We start from the raw sequence: 21,584 nt of genomic DNA, 5'->3' as shown, positions 1-21,584 counted from the left end.
TATCTGCAGCTGTAGGCATATAGGTCACTAGCCCATATATCTTAGCTTCTTTAATAACTAGTTTTTGAATAAGATTTTCCGGATTACAATCAGCATTGAGTAACTGAGGATTAGACAACAACCATGGACTTACAATACTGGTACAAGACGGAGCCAGGCATGGCGGGCACACCTGTGACCTCAGTGCCTGGAAGATGAAGGCAGGAGACATAGGAGTCCAGGCTTATCCTCATGGCCAGCCTGGACCATGAGAGTCTTAAAAGACTGTAATTCTGATTCTTAGGAGGGAGAGATGGGAGGAGCCATGAAGCTTTGAAGCCAGTCTGATTTACGTAGCAATTTACAGGCCAGCGAGGCTATAAAATGAGGACATCCCCGGCCCCCCAACCCCCAAATACAGAACTTGGGCTGGAGAGATGGCCCAGTGGCTAAGGGCACTTGGAATTCTTCCAGGAGACTTAAACTCAGCTCCCAGCACCCACACTGGGTGACTAACAACCACCTGTAAGGCCAGCTCCAGGAAACCTAACCCCCCTGATTTCTAAGGGCATCCCACACATGGGGCACACAGCACACAAAGACACAATTAATTGAATCAAAATAGATCTAACAAACAAACAAAGAAATTGAACACAAGACAGACTATAATTTGTTGTGATTGGATACATAAAACAGATTTAATTTCTGTATGATCTCATAACTTATTTTCATTGGGAAAGATTTCTAAACTTTGACCCTTAATGTATTTTGTTTTAAACAAGAAACTAAGGCATTTAATACTTCTATATTGATAAGGCATTTGATACTTAGCACTTAACATAGTCTGATAATGATCCATACTAATCTGAACATTTCCCCATTCCATCACTAAATAAAATGCTCTAAATCCTCGCTCCAGACGGACAGTGTCAGAGCTGTGCTGGACAGGACAAGAGGACGCCTGGCCTGTGTCCATGGCTGTATTAGTCTCGCCTGGTAATTTACCTGCTATGAGAGGCCAAGACTATAGGAAATCTGAGTCTGAACTGGTTTTGTTTTTTTTTTTTTTCCTCTTATGTATTTCTACCCCTGGACTTTATAGAGGGTGGAGGAGGGAGCTGGGCTGCAGCTGAGACTGATCGTGGACTGTGGGTGGGTGGCTGAAGCTTGCTTGTTGTCATTATGCTCCTCTCTACTTGTGTAATCAACTTTTTTGTTTGTTTGTGATATTCTGAGAGAAGGCTTTATTATGTAACCCAGGTTAGCCTCAAACTCCCTATGTAACTGAGGCTGGCCTTGAATGCTTGCTTGCCAAGTCCTGGAATGATGGGTGAGCACCATCATAAGAGGCTTGTCATCATACCTGACCTAAAAAGTTCACAGGCCTGGCTTGGTGGTGCACACCTTTAGTCCCGGCACTCTGAAAACAGAGGCAGGCACATTTTTGTGAGATTGAGGCCAGCTTGAAATACATAGTGACCTCCAGGTCACCCAAGGCTACATAGTGAGATCCTGTCTCAAAAATGAATAAGTGCATAGACATAAAAGTGTTTTATTCACAATTCTAAATTTTTAGACTCTAACCGTGAGAAAAATTTGGTGACAGTAAAAGCTGCAGATGACTTACCGCACATTTTCTGGCCTGAGTTTATCAAGAACCATGTCTATCAAGTCGGGTCTAAATTCTTCCAATAAATATTCAGCTGTGAGCACTCCATTTAGGGGATAATACTTTGAAAAAGTAAAGTATAAATGATTAACACTTGAAGGCTATCAGTGTACTAACATAAGCAGATATATAATATAATAATATAACACATTTATTATTTTACACACCCTGTTTTGGCAAGGTTCTGTTCTCTCACACCTTTCTCTTCAGCAGTGCTGGGGACTAAACCAGGGCCCTGTGCATCCTAGGTGGACATGCTCCATCATTAAGTCTCACACACACGATGGTTCTGCTAAGTACATAGTCAATCTTAGCATCTATTCACATTACTGAGACTAAGATCATTTGTTTTGGGTGGGATGGGGAAATAGGATCCGATTCTGTAGCCTGGGCTATCCTGGAACTCACAATCCTACCTCGGCCCCCTACAAGCCTGAGCTATCACCACAGCTCACTCATATTCCCTTTGAAGAAAACCTACAATTACCTGATTAATATTGACGCTTGCGAATGAGAAACTGACAATGAGATACTGACACCTAGGGGTTAATATACAGCGCACACGCTTTTATAAACTGTATTCTCTCAAATTCCTAGGAATGAAATCAAACACTTACAAAGGTGTACAAAGAAGTGGATTATAGCTGGCTCCTGGATAAAACTACTGTATAAGTTTTTGTCATTGCTTTAGTAAAAGTAACGTCTAAACTTGTGCGTTGGACTGACTCATCATGGAAACGTTAGTACGCGGCTTTTCTAGATACTGCTTCAGGTACCGAGGGCAAAGGGTAGAGAGAGAGAGAGACACATGAAGTCCTGACCTCCAGGAACGTGGATTGTTAACTGGCACAATAAGCAGCTGGATCATATTAACAATAGGTACCATGAAGGAAATAAGGGGAGCAGAGGCAGGGACATTGTTTCAGTTTGGAAGGCCAAGGAAAGTCTTCCTGAAAGCCATCTAGGATAAAACACGTACTCCACTTACAGTCAACAGCAAGTGCAAAAGGCACAGCCAGATCTGATGGTGCAGGCCTGTCCAACAGCCACTGAGGAAGCTGAGGCAGGGGGACTGCAGTTCAAGGCCTTCCAGAGCTACAAAATGAGCTCAAGACTTGAGCAACTCAGTGAGAGTGTTTCCCAACAACAGAGACAGAGAAAGAGGCCTGGGGATGTAGCTCAGCAGTACAGCCCACCAACCCTGTGAGAGGCACGGGGTCAGTCACTATTGCTATTGAAGGGCGGATAGTATGATTAATGTGTGGAAATTAGACAGAAAGCTATTATAGCTACAGCAACATGGAACTGGAAAGGGAGGCCCGTGGAGTGGCTAGGAATGTGGCCAGAGAGCACAGCACATCTCAGACTTCCGAGTAGGCCAAGGATACTCTGGATTTTACAACACTAAGGGAAAACCATCGGAGAATTTTGAGCAGATGAATAAAACAACCTGGGTTTAGTTTTCAAAACCCACTGAGGGGCTGGAAGTATAGCTTAATTTTAGACTGCTACCTAGTATGCATAAGGCCTTGAGTTTGATCCCAACACCAGAAAATAAATAATTTTAAGGTATATGCCTTTAAAAAAAATCATTTAAGCTAGAAAAGCAAGCTATTATGGAGAACAAAATTGAAAACAGAGGTAGGAGACTGTGACAGAGCCACCAGTTAAGAGTAGCTAGCTCAAAGTAACGCAGTAACAAGGGATACGGGGAAAATAGATGATATAAAATGTTCACAGAGGGAGTACTTGACAGATGCTGGAGAACTGAAAAATACAGCCAATAAGCCAAACACCCACTGTGGTGGTGTGAATGAAAATGGCCGCCCACACAGACCCATAGGAAGTAGCACTATTGAGAGGTGTGGCCTGGTGAGGAAGTGTGTAAATGGGGGTGGGCTTTGAGGTTTCAAATGCTCAAGCTAGGCCCAGGATATCAATAACGGACTAAACAAGCCTCTGAACTGTAAGCCAGCCCCAATTCAATTGTTTCTTTCATAAGAGTTGCTGTAGTAAATACAGCAATAAAACTGTAACTTCACAGCTATATAACTGTAACTGACACAGCCCACGGGATGAAAATGCTACAGAAAGTTATTTTTAGGATAAGGAGCAGTAACAGTCCAAATTTGTCTCATCATCAAAAGTTGCCCAGTGCTAAAAGGTCTCAAGTTTTGTGAGTCCCAATTTGTATCATTAGTGTAGCACTGAAAGTAACATGGAGGAGCTAAAAGTTTCCACACCCCACTGTGGACAAGAAAATCAACTTACGTGCAACTTTCCTGCAATCTTGGACGTATAGCCTCGTGGTCTCTCTTTATCTTTAAACCTGAAAGCAACAGCATTCAAGTCCTAGGACAGAACGGTAACCAAGTAGACATAAGTCAATTATTCAGAAATATATTTTTAGTGTTTTGTTTGAACTATAGGCTGTGTACTCCAATTTTATCAACATTACACTTATGAAAACTGGCAGTAGCTGATTTAAGAATGTATAAGACATGGAAAAACATAAATTAAAACTTATCAACATAGGCTTAAAATAAGTAAGCAATCCTAAAGGAAAATAAACAGGTAATGTGAAAGGTGCCATGCCTGGGCATGAGGCACATGTTTGGAATTCCAGCACGTTAGGAGAGTGGAACAGGAGGGTCAGAAGTTAAGATGGGCCGGGCGTGGTGGCGCACGCCTTTAATCCCAGCACTCGGGAGGCAGAGACAGGCGGATTTCTGAGTTCGAGGCCAGCCTGGTCTACAAAGTGAGTGCCAGGACAGCCAGGGCTACACAGAAAACCCTGTCTCGAAAAACCAAAAAAAAAAAAAAAAACAAAGAAGTTAAGATGGCCTGGAGAGCACAGCAAAAGACTATGTTTTGTATTGTTTTTTTAAAAAAGGTTCTACTGCCTAAATTACTGAAACAACTAGTCAGGGAATCAGAAAACTGTGAGAGATCCTTGTGAAATCTGAAACTTCCAGGAAGATTTCCACAAGGTATAATTATACTTTAAATATTTGCAGAATGTAAAGGCTATTCCTTGGGCTAGGTATATAGTGCTGTGCTAGGGTACTTGCCTTACACACACCAAGTCTAGCACTGGATTCTCAGCACCAGTGGGAAAAAGCTACCCAATCCAAATACATGTCAGAATTGTAAAATTTAAGACAGCCAGGCTAGTGCCTCATGCCTTTAATCTCAACACTCTGGAGGCAGAGACAGGTGGATCTCTGGGTTCAGGCCTGCCTGGTCTACAAAGTGAGTTCCAGGACAGCAAGGGCTGCACAGAGAAACCCTGTCTCAAAAAACAAAAACAAGTAATAAATAAGAATAAATAAAGTTTGAAAGACAAACACTTTGTGTTTTATATATATATTTTTTAAAGAAGCCAACTATGATGGTCTAAGCCTTTAATACCAGCACTAGGAAGGAAGAGGCAGGTAGAGAGAGCTCTGTGGATTATATAGTAAGATATAAGCTGTCACAGAAAAGGGGTGGGGGTGGGGTTTTCTATGCATACAGTAAAATCACTTTGAAGAACACAATTATCATACATGAAACAATTTGCTTCTTTTAGACTTTGATCACCGGATCTAAGATGAACAGATCTTATGCAGCTTTGGGCAGGAGGGGACAAAAGCCCTGTAAGGTGCTAGCTTTCCTCCTCAAGAGCAACACGATACCTCAGCCCCTAACTCGTGCCCTAGCTAACAAATCAGCAACTAAGCCTGAGTTAATACAACTATGCATTGCAACATTTTAGACTTTAATTAGGGAAAAGCCCCAAGTTTAACTGGGCCTTAAATTAGTTTACGGATGTCTGCTTTTGAAAAATAGATTTCTTAAGAAAAATTTTGGTGAAACAAAAGTACCTTGCACTCTTGGAAAACCCATTCTTGAGGTCCTTCTGCACGCAGCTTCTGAATGTATTGAAACATGTGCAAAATTATATCTTCAACGTGTACTGGAAAAAAGGGGCACACTTAAAAACCATTCAGTCCTTGCATCCTTCAAGCACAGGCTCACTCCTAAGCTTAGTTAGGTTAAACGGAGACAGTCCCTTCTAGAACAAGGAGTCCTCATCTCCGTGAGCCTGGCTTGAGATGTCCCACACACAGCCCTCTGGACTCGGGGACATGTGACAGAACAGACATTGGGACAGTAAATGAAAAGGTACATATACATTTTACCAATATAACATAAAACCAATTGTTAAGGGACAAGGGTTATGACAAAGGCCAGGTTACACGTGAAAAATACACTGGATCAAGCATGTGAATTAAATAAAGTGTTACAGCTTCTTCCTGCAGCATGAGAAATTAAAAAATAAATGCAATTAATACTTACATAACCCTTCTTCAGTTAAGTCCACATTAATGATAAAAAACATAAAACCTCGGGCTCCTTCCTTCTGTCCACCAACCAGGGTATTTACCCAGCCTGCAGTATTCAAAGAAAAGGACAATATAATTAAATGTGTGGCTTTTTTTTTTTAAGTATTTATTACTATGTGTGCATGGAGTATGTGTGTGGTACACACACATCAGAATATAAGGTGGAGATCAACGGACAACTTTGTAGAGTCAGTTCCATGCTTCTAGCTTTACATGAGGCACAGAGATCAAACCTAGGGTGTTCAGCTCTGATGGGACATTATGCCAGCCCTCCCTCCCTTCCTTCCTTCCAGATAGATTTGTTTGTTTGTTTGTTTGTCTAATGTGTCTGTATACACTGTCACTCTCTTCAGTCACACCAGAAGAAAGCATCGGATCCCATTACAGATGGTTGTGAGCCACTATGTGGTTGCTAGGAACTGAACTCGGGACCTCTGGAAGAGCAGGAGCCCTCTCTCCAGCTGGCTTTTTACCTTTTTAACCCCTTCATCATTCATAGCATGGCTGACTATATGGCTCGAGAGTAGAGCACTTGCCTAGCATGTACAAAGGTCCGGGTTCAATTCCAACATGTATGACGGTAACTTTTGAAATAGCTCACTATCACTGATCAGTCAATACTCTAGGGTAAAACAGATTTGTGAAAAAAGAGCCAAAAACAAAAAGCAGACACACATGAACAACGACCACCTTACTCCAACCCCAGCAGCGTCATCCAAAGCCCTTTCTCCCTAGATGACCTAAGGGACCGAGTGAGGCAGGGGAGTGGGTATGTGACACGCAGAAGGTGCTGCCCAAAGACACTTACCCTTTGACTTGAGTTCTGACAGCAGGCTTCCAGGACCTTCGTGCCCAATTAGATGACCAAGATAATGACCAGGATTGGATTTGTAGTACTGCTGAAGGTCTGGTATGGGAAACGTCACATAAAGATTTCTAATATCCTTAATGGGTACTATTTTATAAAGTTGCTGTAGGGGGAAAAAAAAAGACAAATCACAAACTATTTGTTATATACAACTTATACAGAATGAAATAATTACTAATAATGAAGAATACTGACTTTGGCTAATCAGCTGCCACACTGCAAAGAAATGGCCACACACAAACACAGGAATTGGGTTCCTTTATTTCCAGTGCAGTTTTTATATGGGCTAAGTGATCTGGGCTTGGTGCCCCAGATCCTAAGGCTGCTTTGGATACTTGCCTAGGGCACTCGCTGATAATGCTTTTAATAGCCTGCCAAGGTCACAGCTACCAAACTATTCTTAGCATGCCAAGACCAAAACATATTGGTGTATTTTCATTGATACACATTCCTAGCATATATAAAGTTGATTAGACCGCCGTGACAGTGCAGTTCACAAATGAAGAACAGCAGGAGTGCGTGGCTTACCCTGAGATGCTCTTCTTGGAAAGGGTGCTCGGGGAACTCAGGCAGAGGGACATTCTTGTTCTCCACCTCGGAGAACAGCTTCACCACCAGGTTAGTGAGGTCGTCTAAAGATTCTACAAGGAACAAAGACAGAAAACAGAATTTAACCAAGCAGAGCTGAAGCCCAGACAGAAATTAAGGCCTTAGGACCTTCTGAAATATCTTATGGTTTAAAAGAAAAACCTGAAAAAATAAAATAAAATAAAATAAAATAAAAAAATAAAATAAAATAAAAAGTTCCGGTATCCAATAAAGATGAAGCAGTCAGGGCCTGCCAGTGGCTACGCTGTGTCAGAGGCTCCTGTGCAACCCTGAGAACTATGCCTAACTCACAGCCACTGCTACTGTATAGACAGTCTTCATAATGTATTACCTCACACATATATTATCCACATAGACCTTCTTGTAATAAATATCAAAAACAACAGAACACTCCGTGTTCCTGGCTGGCTAGGAACTCACTTTGTGGACCAGGCTGGTCTGGAATTCAAAGATCCACCTGCCTCTGCCTCCCAATGCTGGGACAAAAGGCATGCATCACCACCAGCAACTAGTTAGCTGTATTTAGGAAAGTTTGCACAGCCAGACAAAAGGCAGACCAGGATTAACTGTTATATGACAAGTGAACTCAAGAATAATAAAATATATTTGATGCAGCAGATGTCAGGTGGCCGGGCATGGAGGCATATACCTATAACGCCAGCTGGCAGCCAACTTTGGAGGTTTGTGAGTTCTAAGCTGGTCTGAGTTATTTATTCTAAGTGTTACAAGAAAAAAAAAATTCAGAGGACATCTTTGTGCACTGATGGAACATAAAACTTGAGGCACAGTGGGCTGGCAACTGCTTGGTTAACATCAAGTATCAATGACAGTAAAGTCCTTCTACCAGGTGGGTTGGAACGCTCCGGTATTTCTGCCATTAAAGCCCCACAATGGGGCTTCTTTTTTCTTTTAACATTTGCCTGCATGTATATATATGTACCACATGCATGCCTGGTTGCTCATGGAAGTCAGAAGATTATGTCAAGAGCCCCTGGAACTAGAGTAATAGATACCTGTGAGCCACTGTGTAGGTGCTGGGAACCCAACTCAGGCCCCCTGCAAGAGTAACAAGTGCTCTTAAGCACTGAGCCATCTCTCCAGCCCCACAGTGGAACTTTTGAAAGGCACGGCATCTGAATAGTCCTGCCCCGTCTGACTTTCCCACTAAGCAGAGAACACCAGAGCCCAGGGAACTGAGTCTCTCTAAGTATGTGACACTACGTCTTGGCGACTCAGTGTCTACATTTGGTCATTATATTTGCCCAATGTTTGGACAGTATTTGCTGCTAAAACCAGAGGAACGGCTACAGCAAAGCCAGAAAACAATGTCTTTGCCCCTTTGTAACAGAGACCCTTCCACATGGCTAGTCCTCCTCTTGGCCCTAAAGAAGAAATGAATCCCATGTATTGATCCTAGGATCAGTGGTAGTTCCTTCTAACATCCCTAATGTGAGGACAATCATCTATTGATCATAGGATCGGTGGTAGTTCCTTCTCACATCTCTCCCAGATCCCTCAACTCTACTGAGCTTAGTGCAGAAGCGGCTGGGTTGGAAGTGATGTGCCCTGATGAGGAAAATGGACCGTCGGATGTTTCCAGACCTTACTCTATCACCTCCACTAAGTCAAGAGCACTGAGGGCAGAGCTCAAACTTAACTTAGCTAATACCATTAGTGTTTAACCAAAAATAGACAGAAATCATGTGGTTTTTATCTAAGACACAAAACAGCTTTTATGTACATAGTTTCCAGGACTGAGTTCTATATATCCAGTAAAACTGAACAGTCTAGGCCTATATATCTGTTTACATATGTTTTTTTAAATTACATTTATTTCCATGTATGTGAGTGTGCCTGCATGTGGTGGCTAGAAGAAAATCTCTTCAACCCCCATCACTACTTCACAAATTTGAAGTCAGATGTTTAGAAAAGTGCAAAAAATTCACTGGTTCACAACCACAGGGCTAAGCAGGCGTCAATTTGGCCTTCCACATCAGGCTGTTGGGCTCTATAAAAGTGTGAGTTCTAACTGCCAAGCCACATCCATGCACTTTTAGTATCTGTTTTTCCATTCTGTCTTGCATCCAACCCAAATTTAATTTCAGGCCAGGCTCCCATTTATACATAATCTAAACGGCTGGAGGCAGGAGCAAGAGGACTGCCACAAGTTTGAGGCCAGGCTGCACTATGCAGTATGACCCTGCCTCAAATAACAATAAAAGTAATTTGTCTTCAGAAGGACCAGGGCAACTGAAAGTCCCACTTACCACCAGCAATGTGGAATAGAGCCACATCCAGAGGCTCCACTGCTCCAAGCGAGGTGAAGACAAAAGTCAACAGTTTGACAGGGAAACACCAAGCTACACCTCACCAAGCCACACCGCAAAAGGGAACTTCGGCTGCCCAGACACTTCCTCCCTTCTCCTGTAGTCAGTCTGTTTTCAGCTCCTCTGCAGATTCTTGACTGCTATAAAGTCCGTCTGGCACTCTTCACCACGGAACCTTCCCTTGCTTTTATATATTTAGAAAATGCACTAGTAATTCACATGTTCTTGAGGTCTCCATTTAAAGCCGTCTAAGCTTCTTTTTGGAAGACAGTTTAAGTAAAATTCCCATGTGATGATCATTTTCCAAACTATGAACAGATAAACACCTCTACCTATGTCCTTCTACAATGCTTTGTAAACAGTCAAAATGGACAGAGCCAAACCACTCCACTGACGGTCTCAAGTTGTTTTAGCAGTTCTTACCTCGACCTAAAACACAAATCGCCATCAGATTGGACGAGTAATACGTAGAGTGAAATTTCAAGAGCTCTTGCCTTACGTCGATGCCTTCTTGGTTGGGCCGAGTCTCTAGAGTATATTTGTTTCCTAGAAATGAATAAAAAGGATTTCTTAGAAAAGGCAAAATTTGTGACCTTTATAGCTTCATTATTACTGAGATTGCTGTAAGATGAACTTAAGAAAGTAAACCAACTATGTCTGAACATGAAGCGAATAAACAGGGCGGAGCAATACAATAAAAATAGATTATTAATTTTATTTGTCTGTTTGAGGTAGTGTCTCTATGTAGCTCTGGCTGCCCTGGAATTCAACACGTAGACCAAGCTGGCCTTGAACACAGAGGTCTGCCTACCTTTGCCTCTGAGTGCTGAGGTTAAAAGCACACCACTGACTACTTCCAAATAGTTTTCCATAAAGAACTAAAAATGCTATATGAAAGCTTTGCTTCTTGGGCCAGACACGGCAGCATATGCTTATAATCCTACCAGTTAGAAGGCAGAGGGAGAGGAACTTCAGACTTGGTTTACATAGTGAGTTTGAGGTCCACCTGAGTTAAACAGTAAGACTGCCTCAAACAACAGCAAACAATTAATAAACAGCAAACGGGGAAAGAATCTGCAGGGCACAGGTATTAGGACCATTTTTAGATAAAATGAGATCCACTGGCTTCCACTCACAGTCACTTTGGTTTGCAATTCCCTGCGCATCCTATAATTAACTGAACAGACTCACTGGAGGATCTTTGGGGAATTTACCAAGTTACTTGTGGAAAGGAAAGAACAAATTTACTATTCTGAGAAGAAACATTAAATTTGTGATGTTAATTCTCATGGGTTCCACCTAAATTGGGAAAAATAGGATGCGGTACTATTCTTATAGCTCTGAAGTGATGTACGTGGTATGCCAGTGTAAGCTTTCTTATGAGAGTTAAGGTAAAACTACACGTCACGATCAGTGACGTTCTGAAGTAAAGACGTTGTAAATCAGGGACCCCTGCTGCAGTGAGGGGCAGGGAGGAATCCTGGCGTATGCATATATCACACAGAAAGGTACATGTATTCCAAATGGTGAAAAATAAACACGATAGCTAGAAAAGCAGCAAAAAAAAGCTGAATACCCCCAAATCCACACCTAGAGAGCAATGTGAATAGAGTTGAGAAAATAACTACAAATTCCATCTCCAGACACACACTGTCCTAAATCAGTGCTAATTTAGCGGGGTCACTTGCACCAAATTAAAATGCTGCTGCTCAGATCCGGAATTCTACCTGGCTCAGCCAACACTAAAACAAGCCCTAGCTCTGACTGAGGACATCTTGCACCCTAGGTCTGCTGGGAGAGAGCCCTGCCTTGGCTGGCATTTGGGACAATGAGGAAATCTTGTCCTGGCTCTAACAGGTGAAACACAGTAACTCCGGAAAGGCCTCCAAACCCGCCAAAGGAGTCAGGTATTTTATCTGTAAAACAGGTGACAGGTACGGAGACTCGCCCGGAGGTGAGGGGTGAGGATGGACCCCTGACTTTTTCCCACTGTGACACAGACATCTTAGGTTGTTACAGAGATTAAGGAATGGGAAAAGGAGAATTGGGGGGGAAGCTCAGTGGGGGAAGTGCGTGTCTAGCGTGTCCTCAACACCACAAGGAAAAGAATATGACACATAAGTAAAGAGGGTTTTGATCCGTAAAATGTGAAACTGTAAAATCCATTAAATACACTGTGTATTTTCATCATATCAGGCATTTTAAGTTTTATTTAATTCACAAAGTATACAAACTTAGTACTAATGTCTGCATATTTTCACTGTAACAACTATTTGAAATTGTATTGAAGACAAACAAAACAAAACAAAAACAAATGAACAGTACTAGTAATCCAAATGCTAATTTTCAAGAAAATAAAACTGACTTCTCCGTATATTTTGAGGCCAGCAATGTGTGCCTTTTTCTGAGAGAGGAATCAGTGCAATGTTTTAGAAATCTGTCTTAGGAACTGTAGGTGTCTCGGGGCTGCACAGATGGCTTGGGGGTTATGAACACTGGCCTCCCGTCCAGGATTTGGGCTCAATTCCCAGCCTCAACAGGGCAACTCACAGCTGTCTGTAACTCCAGTCCTAGGAACTCTGACACACTCTTCTGGCCACTGTGGGCACCAGGCACGCATGTGGTGCACAGACATGCATGTAATTAAAACCTATACCCATAAATAAAAACCAGTAATAAAAATGAAGGAGACTATAGGGCTCTCTAGCTACCTGTGTAAGAATACGGGTGCCCAGGCAAAGGCCAAACACAAGCACAGCATCACAGCCCTCAGGACCCTGAAGACCGGGCTCAGAACACTGTGCTAATGCGAATGAATATTAGCTACAATTACTTGGAAGATTATAGATTTTTTAAAAGCCCCTTCTTGGGTCTGGAGAGGATGTCAAACCTGGGTTCAGTTTCCAGACCCACATGGTGGCTCCAGTCTCAGGGGGCCTGATACCTTTTTCTGATCTCCTTGGGCACTAGGAACACATGTGCTGTACATACAGGGAGATAAATATACACATAAAATAAAATAAACCAAAAAATTTAATTCTTTCATCTTGGTATTCTAATAAGACTAAAAGATAGTAAGCCTACAGGTTTTTATGCATATAAAATTTCCTGGAAAACTTAAAAGGGGAATTCCATTCTAAATGGCTGAATATATGCAAGTATAAGGTGTGCGTTATAAAAAGAGGATTTCAGGAGAAATCTCCCAAGTGCCACCATCAAGAACACTTTGACTGATTCAGTTCTTGTTTTTTAGTAAAATTTCTGACTTTCCATAGCTACCCAACCCCAAAAGAAAAGCAGAAGTGAAGAGAGTATGTAACTCAATGGTGGATTGCTTGTTGAACAGGCATGTGGCTCTAAGTTCTATACCCAGCATCATGAAAACAAAGGAACAGGAGAAAGACAGACAGACAGACAAAAAATTATGGCAGGACAGTAGTGGCACACACCTTTAATCACAGCACTTGGGAGGCAGAGGCAGGAGGATCTCTGGATTTGAGGCCAGTCTTGTCTATAGAGAGAGTCCGAAGATAGCCAGGACTACACAGAGAAACCTTGTTTTGAAAAACAAATCGAAGCAAACATATGTATGTATGTGTGTGTGTGTGTGTGTATGTATTTTTATCTTGTTACATAAAAATATAAATGGAATAGCTTAGAAAATAGTAACAATTAAGTCAGTTAAAAATATGTTGAGCATTTCTATAGCCACAAGTATATTGTGATACTCAAAAACAAATTGGTTATCTCTGAAGAATGACAGGAAATCAACACACCACTTTAAAAATTGGTAAATGAATAGAATGAATGGAGCGTTTGTCCTGTTTTTTGTGCAATGATCGTGCCACTGGCTCACCAAATAGAAAAGGAAATTTTCTATTCATTGCATCTACAAGCTAATCAATAGAGAATAATAGAACTAAAAAATCATAAGTAGGGAGGGAAGACCCTGAGGATCAACACATACTATTTCACAGAGAGACAAGTAAACGCCACACACCCAGTAGAAGAACATCACTAGCATAAAGTTGTCATGTTAAAGGTCAAGGGCAGGAAGCTGACAGTGGCCCAGCAGGAACTCTGTGACTGGCCCAGTTGGCAGGAGCTGATGCTACTGTAGTCACTGTTTTAGGCTACAGATCACGTCATTGAATATTTCCACTGAACTTTGTAAAAAATTCAGATAGAGCAGGGAGTGGCCAGTGAAGGAGAGCTCTCATCCTATAGATTGCACATACTTCACCCACATCATAGCCGTACCCTACCTTTGTCTGTGATAGCATAGCATGTGGCCCAGGCTACATTAAACTCTCTATATAGCTATGCAGCTCAGGATGACCTTGCTTGAATTCCTGATCCTTTGGCCTCCACGTCCCAAATGGAGCAATTACAGAGTAGATCATCATACACAACCACACGTTTTTATAACTGATTCTCAGAATGTTTCCTTGCTACAAGCCTGTGTTGATAGGACACACTATTCCAAGTGGCTTTTGAAAAGTGGCTTTGACCCAAATATCTGTGGTGAGGGGTGGGGCGGGGATGTGGGACAGACTTTCAGCTACAGCAGCCTGAGGGGACGTGGACATCTGCCAGCCATGGCATGCATTTGGTGTTTCTTTATCTTGCTGGCCCAACAAACGGTTTTACAATGGAACACGCTAGAACTCCGGTTCAAACTATATTCAGGATGGAAGCTTTGGAACTAGTTTTATGTTTTTGAAAATCTAATCAGATTTGGGGGCAGAAGAATGACTCAGGAATTAGAACCTAAGTTCTAATCTTAGCATTCACATCCTCGTAACTGCCAATAATTCCAGTTTCAGAGGCCCTGATACCCTCTTCAGGCTTCCATAAGCACTCACATACAGGGCATACATAGAACACACAAATAAGCATGTAAATGATGATCAAGATGATCAATCTACATAAATGTTATGTTTAAAATTAATTATTCCACCAGACATGGTGGCGCACACCTTTAATCCGAGCACTTGGGAGGCAGAGGCCAGTGGATCTCTGTGAGTTCAAGGCCAGCCTGGTGTACATAGTGAGTTCCAGGACAGCCAGGACTGTGTAGGGAAACACTATGTCAAAACAAAAATTAAAAATGTTTTAAAAAAAATTAATGATTCCTTTTAAAGTACTTATTTCTTTATATCCTAAACTCTATACTCAACATCCAGTAATAGCACTAAATATCTATAAATTACTAAATTAAAAAAATTAATCTGATCCAATACCTGCCATTTTGTGTGAACACCAAAGAGAAAAGTTAGAATCAAGGTGAACACAGACCCCACAGAAGGCGTCTAGAAAGGCGTCTAGAAACAGCGCAGAGGAGACTCTCATGCTATTGGCCACAGCAATGACTTTGATCCCACATCACAGATTCAAGCTAGACAAGCAAAATAAGTGAACTACACGAAACTAACAAACCTTTACATAGAAGATCAAAAGAGAGACCAACAGAATGAAAAGGCAACCCAGGCCTCATAAAAGACGTGCACAGCACACACGGGACAGTGAGTGAGCACCCGATATCTGCACAGAACTCTCACAGCTCCCAGGCAGAGAACAAAGATATGGGGTACGCCTGCAACTCCAGCACTCAAAAGGCCAGCCTGGACTGTGCGTCTCAGGCCAGCATGGGCTACATGTACAACACACAGCACTCAGGAGGCTGAGGGAAAACATTGTGACTGTAAGGTCATCTGAAACACTAAACAAAAACAAGCCAATAAATACACAAAACACTCTAGGAAAGCATTCAATAAAAGCCAGCAAGGTAGGTGGAAGAAGAAAAAATGAAATCCATCCCATAAACAACCACCAAACCCTGACACTACTGTGAATGCCAACAAGAGCTTGCTGACAGGAGCCTGATATAGCTGTCTCCTGAGAAGCTCTGCCAGAGCCTGACAATACAGAGGTGGATGCTCTCAGCTATCCATTGGATGGAGCACAGGGTCCCCAATGAAGGAGCTAGAGAAAGGACCCAAGGAGCTGAAGGGGTCTGCAGCCCCATAGGAGGAACAACAATATGAACCAACCAGTACCCCCAAAGCTCCCTGGGACTAAACCACCAATCAAAGAAAATACATGGCTCTAGCTGCATATGTAGCAGAGGATGGCCTAGTCGGTCATCAATGGGAGGAGAGGCCCTTGGTCCTGTGAACGTTCTATGCCCCAGTATAGGGGAATGCCAGGACCAGGAAGCAGGAGTAGATGGGTTGGGGAGCAGGGGGAAGGGAGAGGATAGGGGATTTTCAGAGGGGAAACTAGGAAAGGGGATAACATTTGAAATGTAAATAAAGAAAATATCTAATAAACAAAAAAACAAAAAAAGCAAAAATAAATAAATAAATGAGAGAGAGAGAGAGAGAGAGAGAGAGAGAGAGAGAGAGAGAGAGAGATAGATAGATCGATCTTGGGAAATTGTGCCTGATTTGACGCCTAGGAAATCCTGGGTTTGCCTGACTTTCTCACCTAAACTTTAACCCTGCTAGTAGTGCAGACAATACCCTTCACATACTGAGAAATAAAAAAATTACTTGCCAACTGACAAAGTAAACGTGGCCCCATTTATAATTTTGGAACCTGTTATGTAAGATTACATAACAATTTAGAGTACACAACAATTAAGAACATTGTCATCCCACAGCAGAACGCAGCCCTGCCCACAGCCCTCCCACCTGCTCCTGCCCACCTAAGTGTCAAACAAAGTCACCCACTCTTTGACTTCTGCTTCACCTCCTTCCCAGGAGACTACACGCAGTTGCTCAGTGTCTAAGGGGCTGGAGCTGGAGAAATCAACCACTTGAGAACAACCACAACTACAATGTCTCCTTTCCTGCTCCCAGACTGCTTGTGGAAACACTCAACTGCTCCCACTGTCGTTTCTGTGGACAGGGGAAACAAGAACCCACAGTCAAAAACCAAAACCAAACACAGACGAACAAAGGCTTCCGATTTAAACTAAAACCAAAGGTATGCATGGGAAAAAGAAGAAAAGCCATATGGATACCTACCAGGGATTTGGTTTTAAAAAGAAATAATGTGGTGGTCAGGCCTGTAATCCTAGCACTTGGGAGTCAGAGCAGGCAGATCAAGAGTTCAAGGTCACCCATCTTCCACACAGTGTGATAAAACAAGCTGAGCTACAAAAGACCCCCTCTGAATGAAGGAATAAATGAATGAATGAGAGAAAAAGAGAGAGATGGAAGGAAGCAAAGGAAGAAGGAAGGAAGGAAAAGAAAGAAAGAGAAAAGGAAAGGGAAGGGAAGGGAAGGGAAGGGAAGGGAAGGGAAGGGAAGGGAAGGGAAGGGAAGGGAAGGGAAGGGGAGGGAAGGGAAGGGGAGGGGAAAAAAGGGAGGGAGGGAGATTTCCATAAGAGTACAATTAGGAAACCACTATGCCTACAGCTCTAACTGTAACTTCGACAGACACCTAATTCTACAGTTAAGTCAATTTCTCTGATCTATTTTATGTCTAGGAAATAGTATCTAAACTCAAAAACATTAATTTGGAAAATAAACACATGTATAAGGATACTACACAGTATGTTATCATTGTTTTATATTTTATAGTAACTAAAGTATTTTAAAAAGCACAATAACCTTTCTGGTTAACGGCTTGTAATTCCAGCAGTAGGGAAGCTAAAGCAGGAGGATTTGAAGTTCGAGGCTAGCTCGGGTTTCAGGGCAAAAAAAGCCAGTTTCAAAAAAACAAGGACAAAGAGTCAGGGTGCTGCTTAGTTGAGAATGTCTGCACAGCGTGTTTGAAGCCCCAGGTAGTAACCACACGGCTCCTAAGTGTTCCGCTCCTGAAATAAGTGGAATCCTATTTGAATGGGATTCAAGCCGGAACAATGAAAATGCTGTGCAGGAAACCTGTGAGATTCAAGGAGATCAAGGAGCAGCAGCTGATGCAGGAAGCTGACAAACCTGTCCCAAATTTGCTGAAGGGGTGTTTGGGGTTCCCCGTAGCCTTTTCCAGCTGGAAGAGTCTCCAGGCATCGTTCATCACATTCTTCTCATGCTCTGAATCGACAGCGTTCACCTCTCTGTCTTTACAACTTGCATCAAACAAGGGGCACAGGAAAAACTGCGCAAACCTAAAAACATAAAACAGAATTGCTAACTTGAGAACTGTGACTTTAAAACAACAGCATTTAGAAGGAAACTTTAATATGAATTACATAAGATCTGAAGAAAATAGGGTTGAGGACATAGCACAGGGATACAATACGTGCTAGAATGCATGAGACCAAGGGGGAATAATTAGGGTAGGGTGCCTCTAATCCCAGCACTCAGTGGGCAGACACTGAGTTAGAGACCAGCCTGATCTACACATTGAATTCTAGGATAGCCCAAGGACAAAGTGAGATCTTATCTCACTTTAATGGGGATTCGGAGGGAGTACCAGTGTTCTAAGAAAAAAATATAAAAGAGGTACTAACAATAGAAGAAAAGTACAGTATTGGGCAAATGTAAATCCAGGGGTGTTGATCTCTCCAGAGATGCTAAAATTAGTGAAAATAGCAATATCTTAACATCAAAAGGTCAAAACTGACCTTAAGAGACAGCTGTAGTCTACCTAAGATTAGCAGTTTGGGGGTTAAGAACAACCAACTGCTCTTCCCAAAGTCCTGAGTTCAATTTCCAGCAACCACATGGTGGCTCACAACCATCTGTAATGAGATCTGATGCCCTCTTCAGGTGTGTCTGAAGACAGCTACAGTGTATTCATATAAATAAATATAAATAAATCTTAAAAAACAAGATTTACAGTTTAACATGTCTATGAAACTTAAGTTTCCTCAAAAAGATAGAAAAGCAGTTGATAATTCTTTGTCAAATCTTAAGTGTGCAGCCAGTGAAATGGCTCAGCAAGTAAGTACTTGCCTTGTAAGCCTAACAATCTAACTGTGATATCAGGAACCCTCAGTAACAAGAGAAAACCAAATCCTAAAAGTTGTCCTCGGAGAGATGGCTCAGTGGTTAAGAGCACTGACTGCTCTTCCAGATGTCCTGAGTTCAAATCACAGCAACCACAATGGTGGCTCACAGCTATCTGTAAAGGGATCTGATGCTCTCTTCTGGTGTGTCTGAAGACAGCGACAGTGTACTCATACATAAAATAAATCTTTTAAAAAAAAAAGTTGTCCTCTCTCCTCTGTATATGCATCAAGACATATGCACGCACTCTATCCCCAACACAGACACTCACTCACACATGTTCACACACATACATACATACTGTCTCACACACATTATAATCACATACACATCACATACATTTATACACTAAGACACTCACACACATTTACTTACTAACACACACCCTTAAACACAGATTACACACATACCACACATCTCTCTCACACACTCACATACTTACACACATATAACTTAAATGTACAGCCTGCAGTGGAATCTCATTAAAACTCAGGCACCTCAGGACAGACAAATTAAGTGACTTGAATTTTAGAAGGTATGACTTGAATTTTAGGAAAACTTTAATTAGTAGGAAAAAAAAAAAAAACAAAAAACAGTGCAATGAAAAAACTCAAGCATGTCACCTCGTCACCTCGGTCTGACTAAGTCAGGATTACGAGCTCTTATGAAATACTAAATAGTCTATGAATTTTTAATAAGCATCAATTCAACAAATAACATGGTATGTAGCTCTAACAAAACCAAATAATATACCTTTCTTTATTCCATAGGACTACGCTTCCTGAAGTCCTGTGTTCACATGGTGGCTCACAACCCTCTGTAACTGTGGTCCCATGGGATCTGATGCCCTCTTCTGATGTACATACATAAATTAGAAGTAAGGGTGCCTGCCACCAAGTCTGATAGAGGAAGGAGACCAGAGACTCTCACAAGCTGTCCTCTGACGTCTATGTGTGTCCTGTTGCATGTGCATGACACCCATGGACGCACAAAGTACATCCAAGAAATTTAAATTTGTTTAAATAAAAGAAATTGTGCTGTCCTAACCAAGCCTGGTCCATAAAATACTATACTTAAAGGTGAAACAGTGGGAGATAGTGTGTATCTAAGCAGGGGAGGTAGCCCAGTGAATTAAGCGCTTTCCTGTGCAAAAGTTAAGTCTTGAACTGGGCTTCCCCAGAATCTACACAAAGCCAGACAGTAGCACCAGGCGTCTGTAATCCCAGCACTCCTCAGGAGATGGCTGGCAGACCTCCAGCCTTGTGTGGTCTGTGGTAGTAAATGACAAGAGACTACTTCAAATGGTGAAGTCAAGAAGTGACATGCAAGGCTGTCATCTGACCTCGACAAGTACTCAGTGGCATCCACTTGCCTGCATATGAACACGTAACACAAACTCTTGGCACCCACACACTAGTGCACAGAATCTTGCTTTTTTTGTTTTTAGTTCTATATTCACTAAGTAAGTATCACCGAGAAGTATCAAATTAAAGAGAAAGAGAATTATCTAAGATATAGCATTCTGGAACACAAAGTGTGCTTTTCTTTTTTTTTTCTTTTTTTTTTTTTTGGTTTTTTGGTTTTTTGAGGCAGGGTTTCTCTGTGTACCTCTGGCTGTCCTGGAACTCACTCTGTAGACCAGGCTGGCCTCGAACCCAGAAATCCGCCTGCTTCTACCTCCCAAGTGCTGGGATCAAAGGTGTGTACCACCACTGCATGGCTAATTTCTAATTTTTAAAAAATGTTTATGAGTGTTTTGCCTGCATGGATGCATGTGTACCATGTGTGTGTCTGATACAAAAGGGAGGAGAGGGCATCAGATCACCTGGAACTGAAGTTAGAGATGGGTATGAGCTACCAAGTGGGTGGTGGGGACCAAATCCAGATCTTTACAGAAGCAGCAGTGTTCCTGCTGCTGAGCCATCATCTCTCTGGACCCTGTCAGAGTTTTGTTAAGCCGTGTGTTAAAGATGTGTGTCCAGTTAGACTGAGAAAGCCAGTGAGGATTTTATAAGGCAATATAATATTTTATAGGCCTGAGGCCAGCCTACAGTTGTGTCATTATTTCCCTTCTACTACAAGGTAAATATGTGACAGCTGTCATTACCTTTCTGCTCTATAAAACACAGTGGGGGTGGGGAAGTGCACTGGTTAAAATAATCACACGTCTGTGTATGTGTGTGTATTCTTATTTATTGTTATTGTTGTTGTTGTTATATTGTTTTGGTTTTTACAAGACAGGGCTTCTCTGTATAGTCCTCGCTGTCCTGGAACTCACTCTGTAAATCAGGCTGGCCTCAAACTCACAGAGATCCTCCTGCCTCTGCCTCCCGAGTGTTGTGATTAAAGGTATGTGCCATTACAATCTAGTAAATATGTATAATTTAAAGACAGGGTCTCATTGTGTAGTCCTGGCTGGCCTGGAACTCACAGGGCTCCATCTACCTTTGCGTACAGAGTGCAGGTTTAGAGGCATACACTACCATGCCTGCCTACAAAACATCTTTTCTTTAAAACAAAACAAAACAAAACACTACTTTATTTGATTATCTTGGGCAGGGTGGAGGAGAGGGGATGCACACGGCGGTCAGAGGACTACTTGCAGGGGTCAGTTTTCTCCTTCCACCATGTGGATCCTAGAGCAAACTCGGGTCAACAACCTTGGTAGCAAGGGCCAGCGTCCAGGTGACCACCAGACCTTTGCTAAACTATAAAACAGTGATATCATCTTTATAAAAGTAATGATTACTATTTTTATTAATGTTCACTGTACCAAGTTCAGTA

The 21,584-nt window shown here is 42.0% G+C and overlaps 1 protein-coding gene across 6 annotated transcripts in view; it reads right to left on the bottom strand.

Annotated features, from left to right (window-relative positions):
- The window catches only part of Ide (insulin degrading enzyme), a 97,425-nt gene that overhangs the window by 38,797 nt on the left and 37,044 nt on the right, over positions 1-21,584 (bottom strand). For 5 of the 6 annotated variants that reach the window (XM_029472379.2, XM_021151953.3, XM_021151956.3 and 2 more), the window contains 8 exons: positions 17,787-17,956; positions 10,264-10,386; positions 7,433-7,545; positions 6,845-7,007; positions 5,990-6,082; positions 5,515-5,606; positions 3,920-4,000; positions 1,607-1,710 (listed from right to left, as the gene is read on the bottom strand). In XM_029472379.2, the coding sequence (XP_029328239.1) occupies positions 1,607-1,710; positions 3,920-4,000; positions 5,515-5,606; positions 5,990-6,082; positions 6,845-7,007; positions 7,433-7,545; positions 10,264-10,386; positions 17,787-17,956 (939 nt within the window). Of the gene's footprint in view, positions 1-1,606; positions 1,711-3,919; positions 4,001-5,514; positions 5,607-5,989; positions 6,083-6,844; positions 7,008-7,099; positions 7,189-7,432; positions 7,546-10,263; positions 10,387-17,786; positions 17,957-21,584 lie in introns of those variants that run through there. The other variant, XM_085834155.1, reaches the window with a different exon arrangement.

The sequence above is a fragment of the Mus caroli genome, unplaced genomic scaffold, assembly GCF_978045245.1.
Source record: "Mus caroli unplaced genomic scaffold, Mus_caroli_1 scaffold_20, whole genome shotgun sequence".
Classification (NCBI taxonomy): Eukaryota; Metazoa; Chordata; class Mammalia; order Rodentia; family Muridae; genus Mus; species Mus caroli.
The sequence above is the reverse complement of the archived record's forward strand: the minus strand, read 5'-3'. Positions and strand labels throughout refer to the sequence as shown.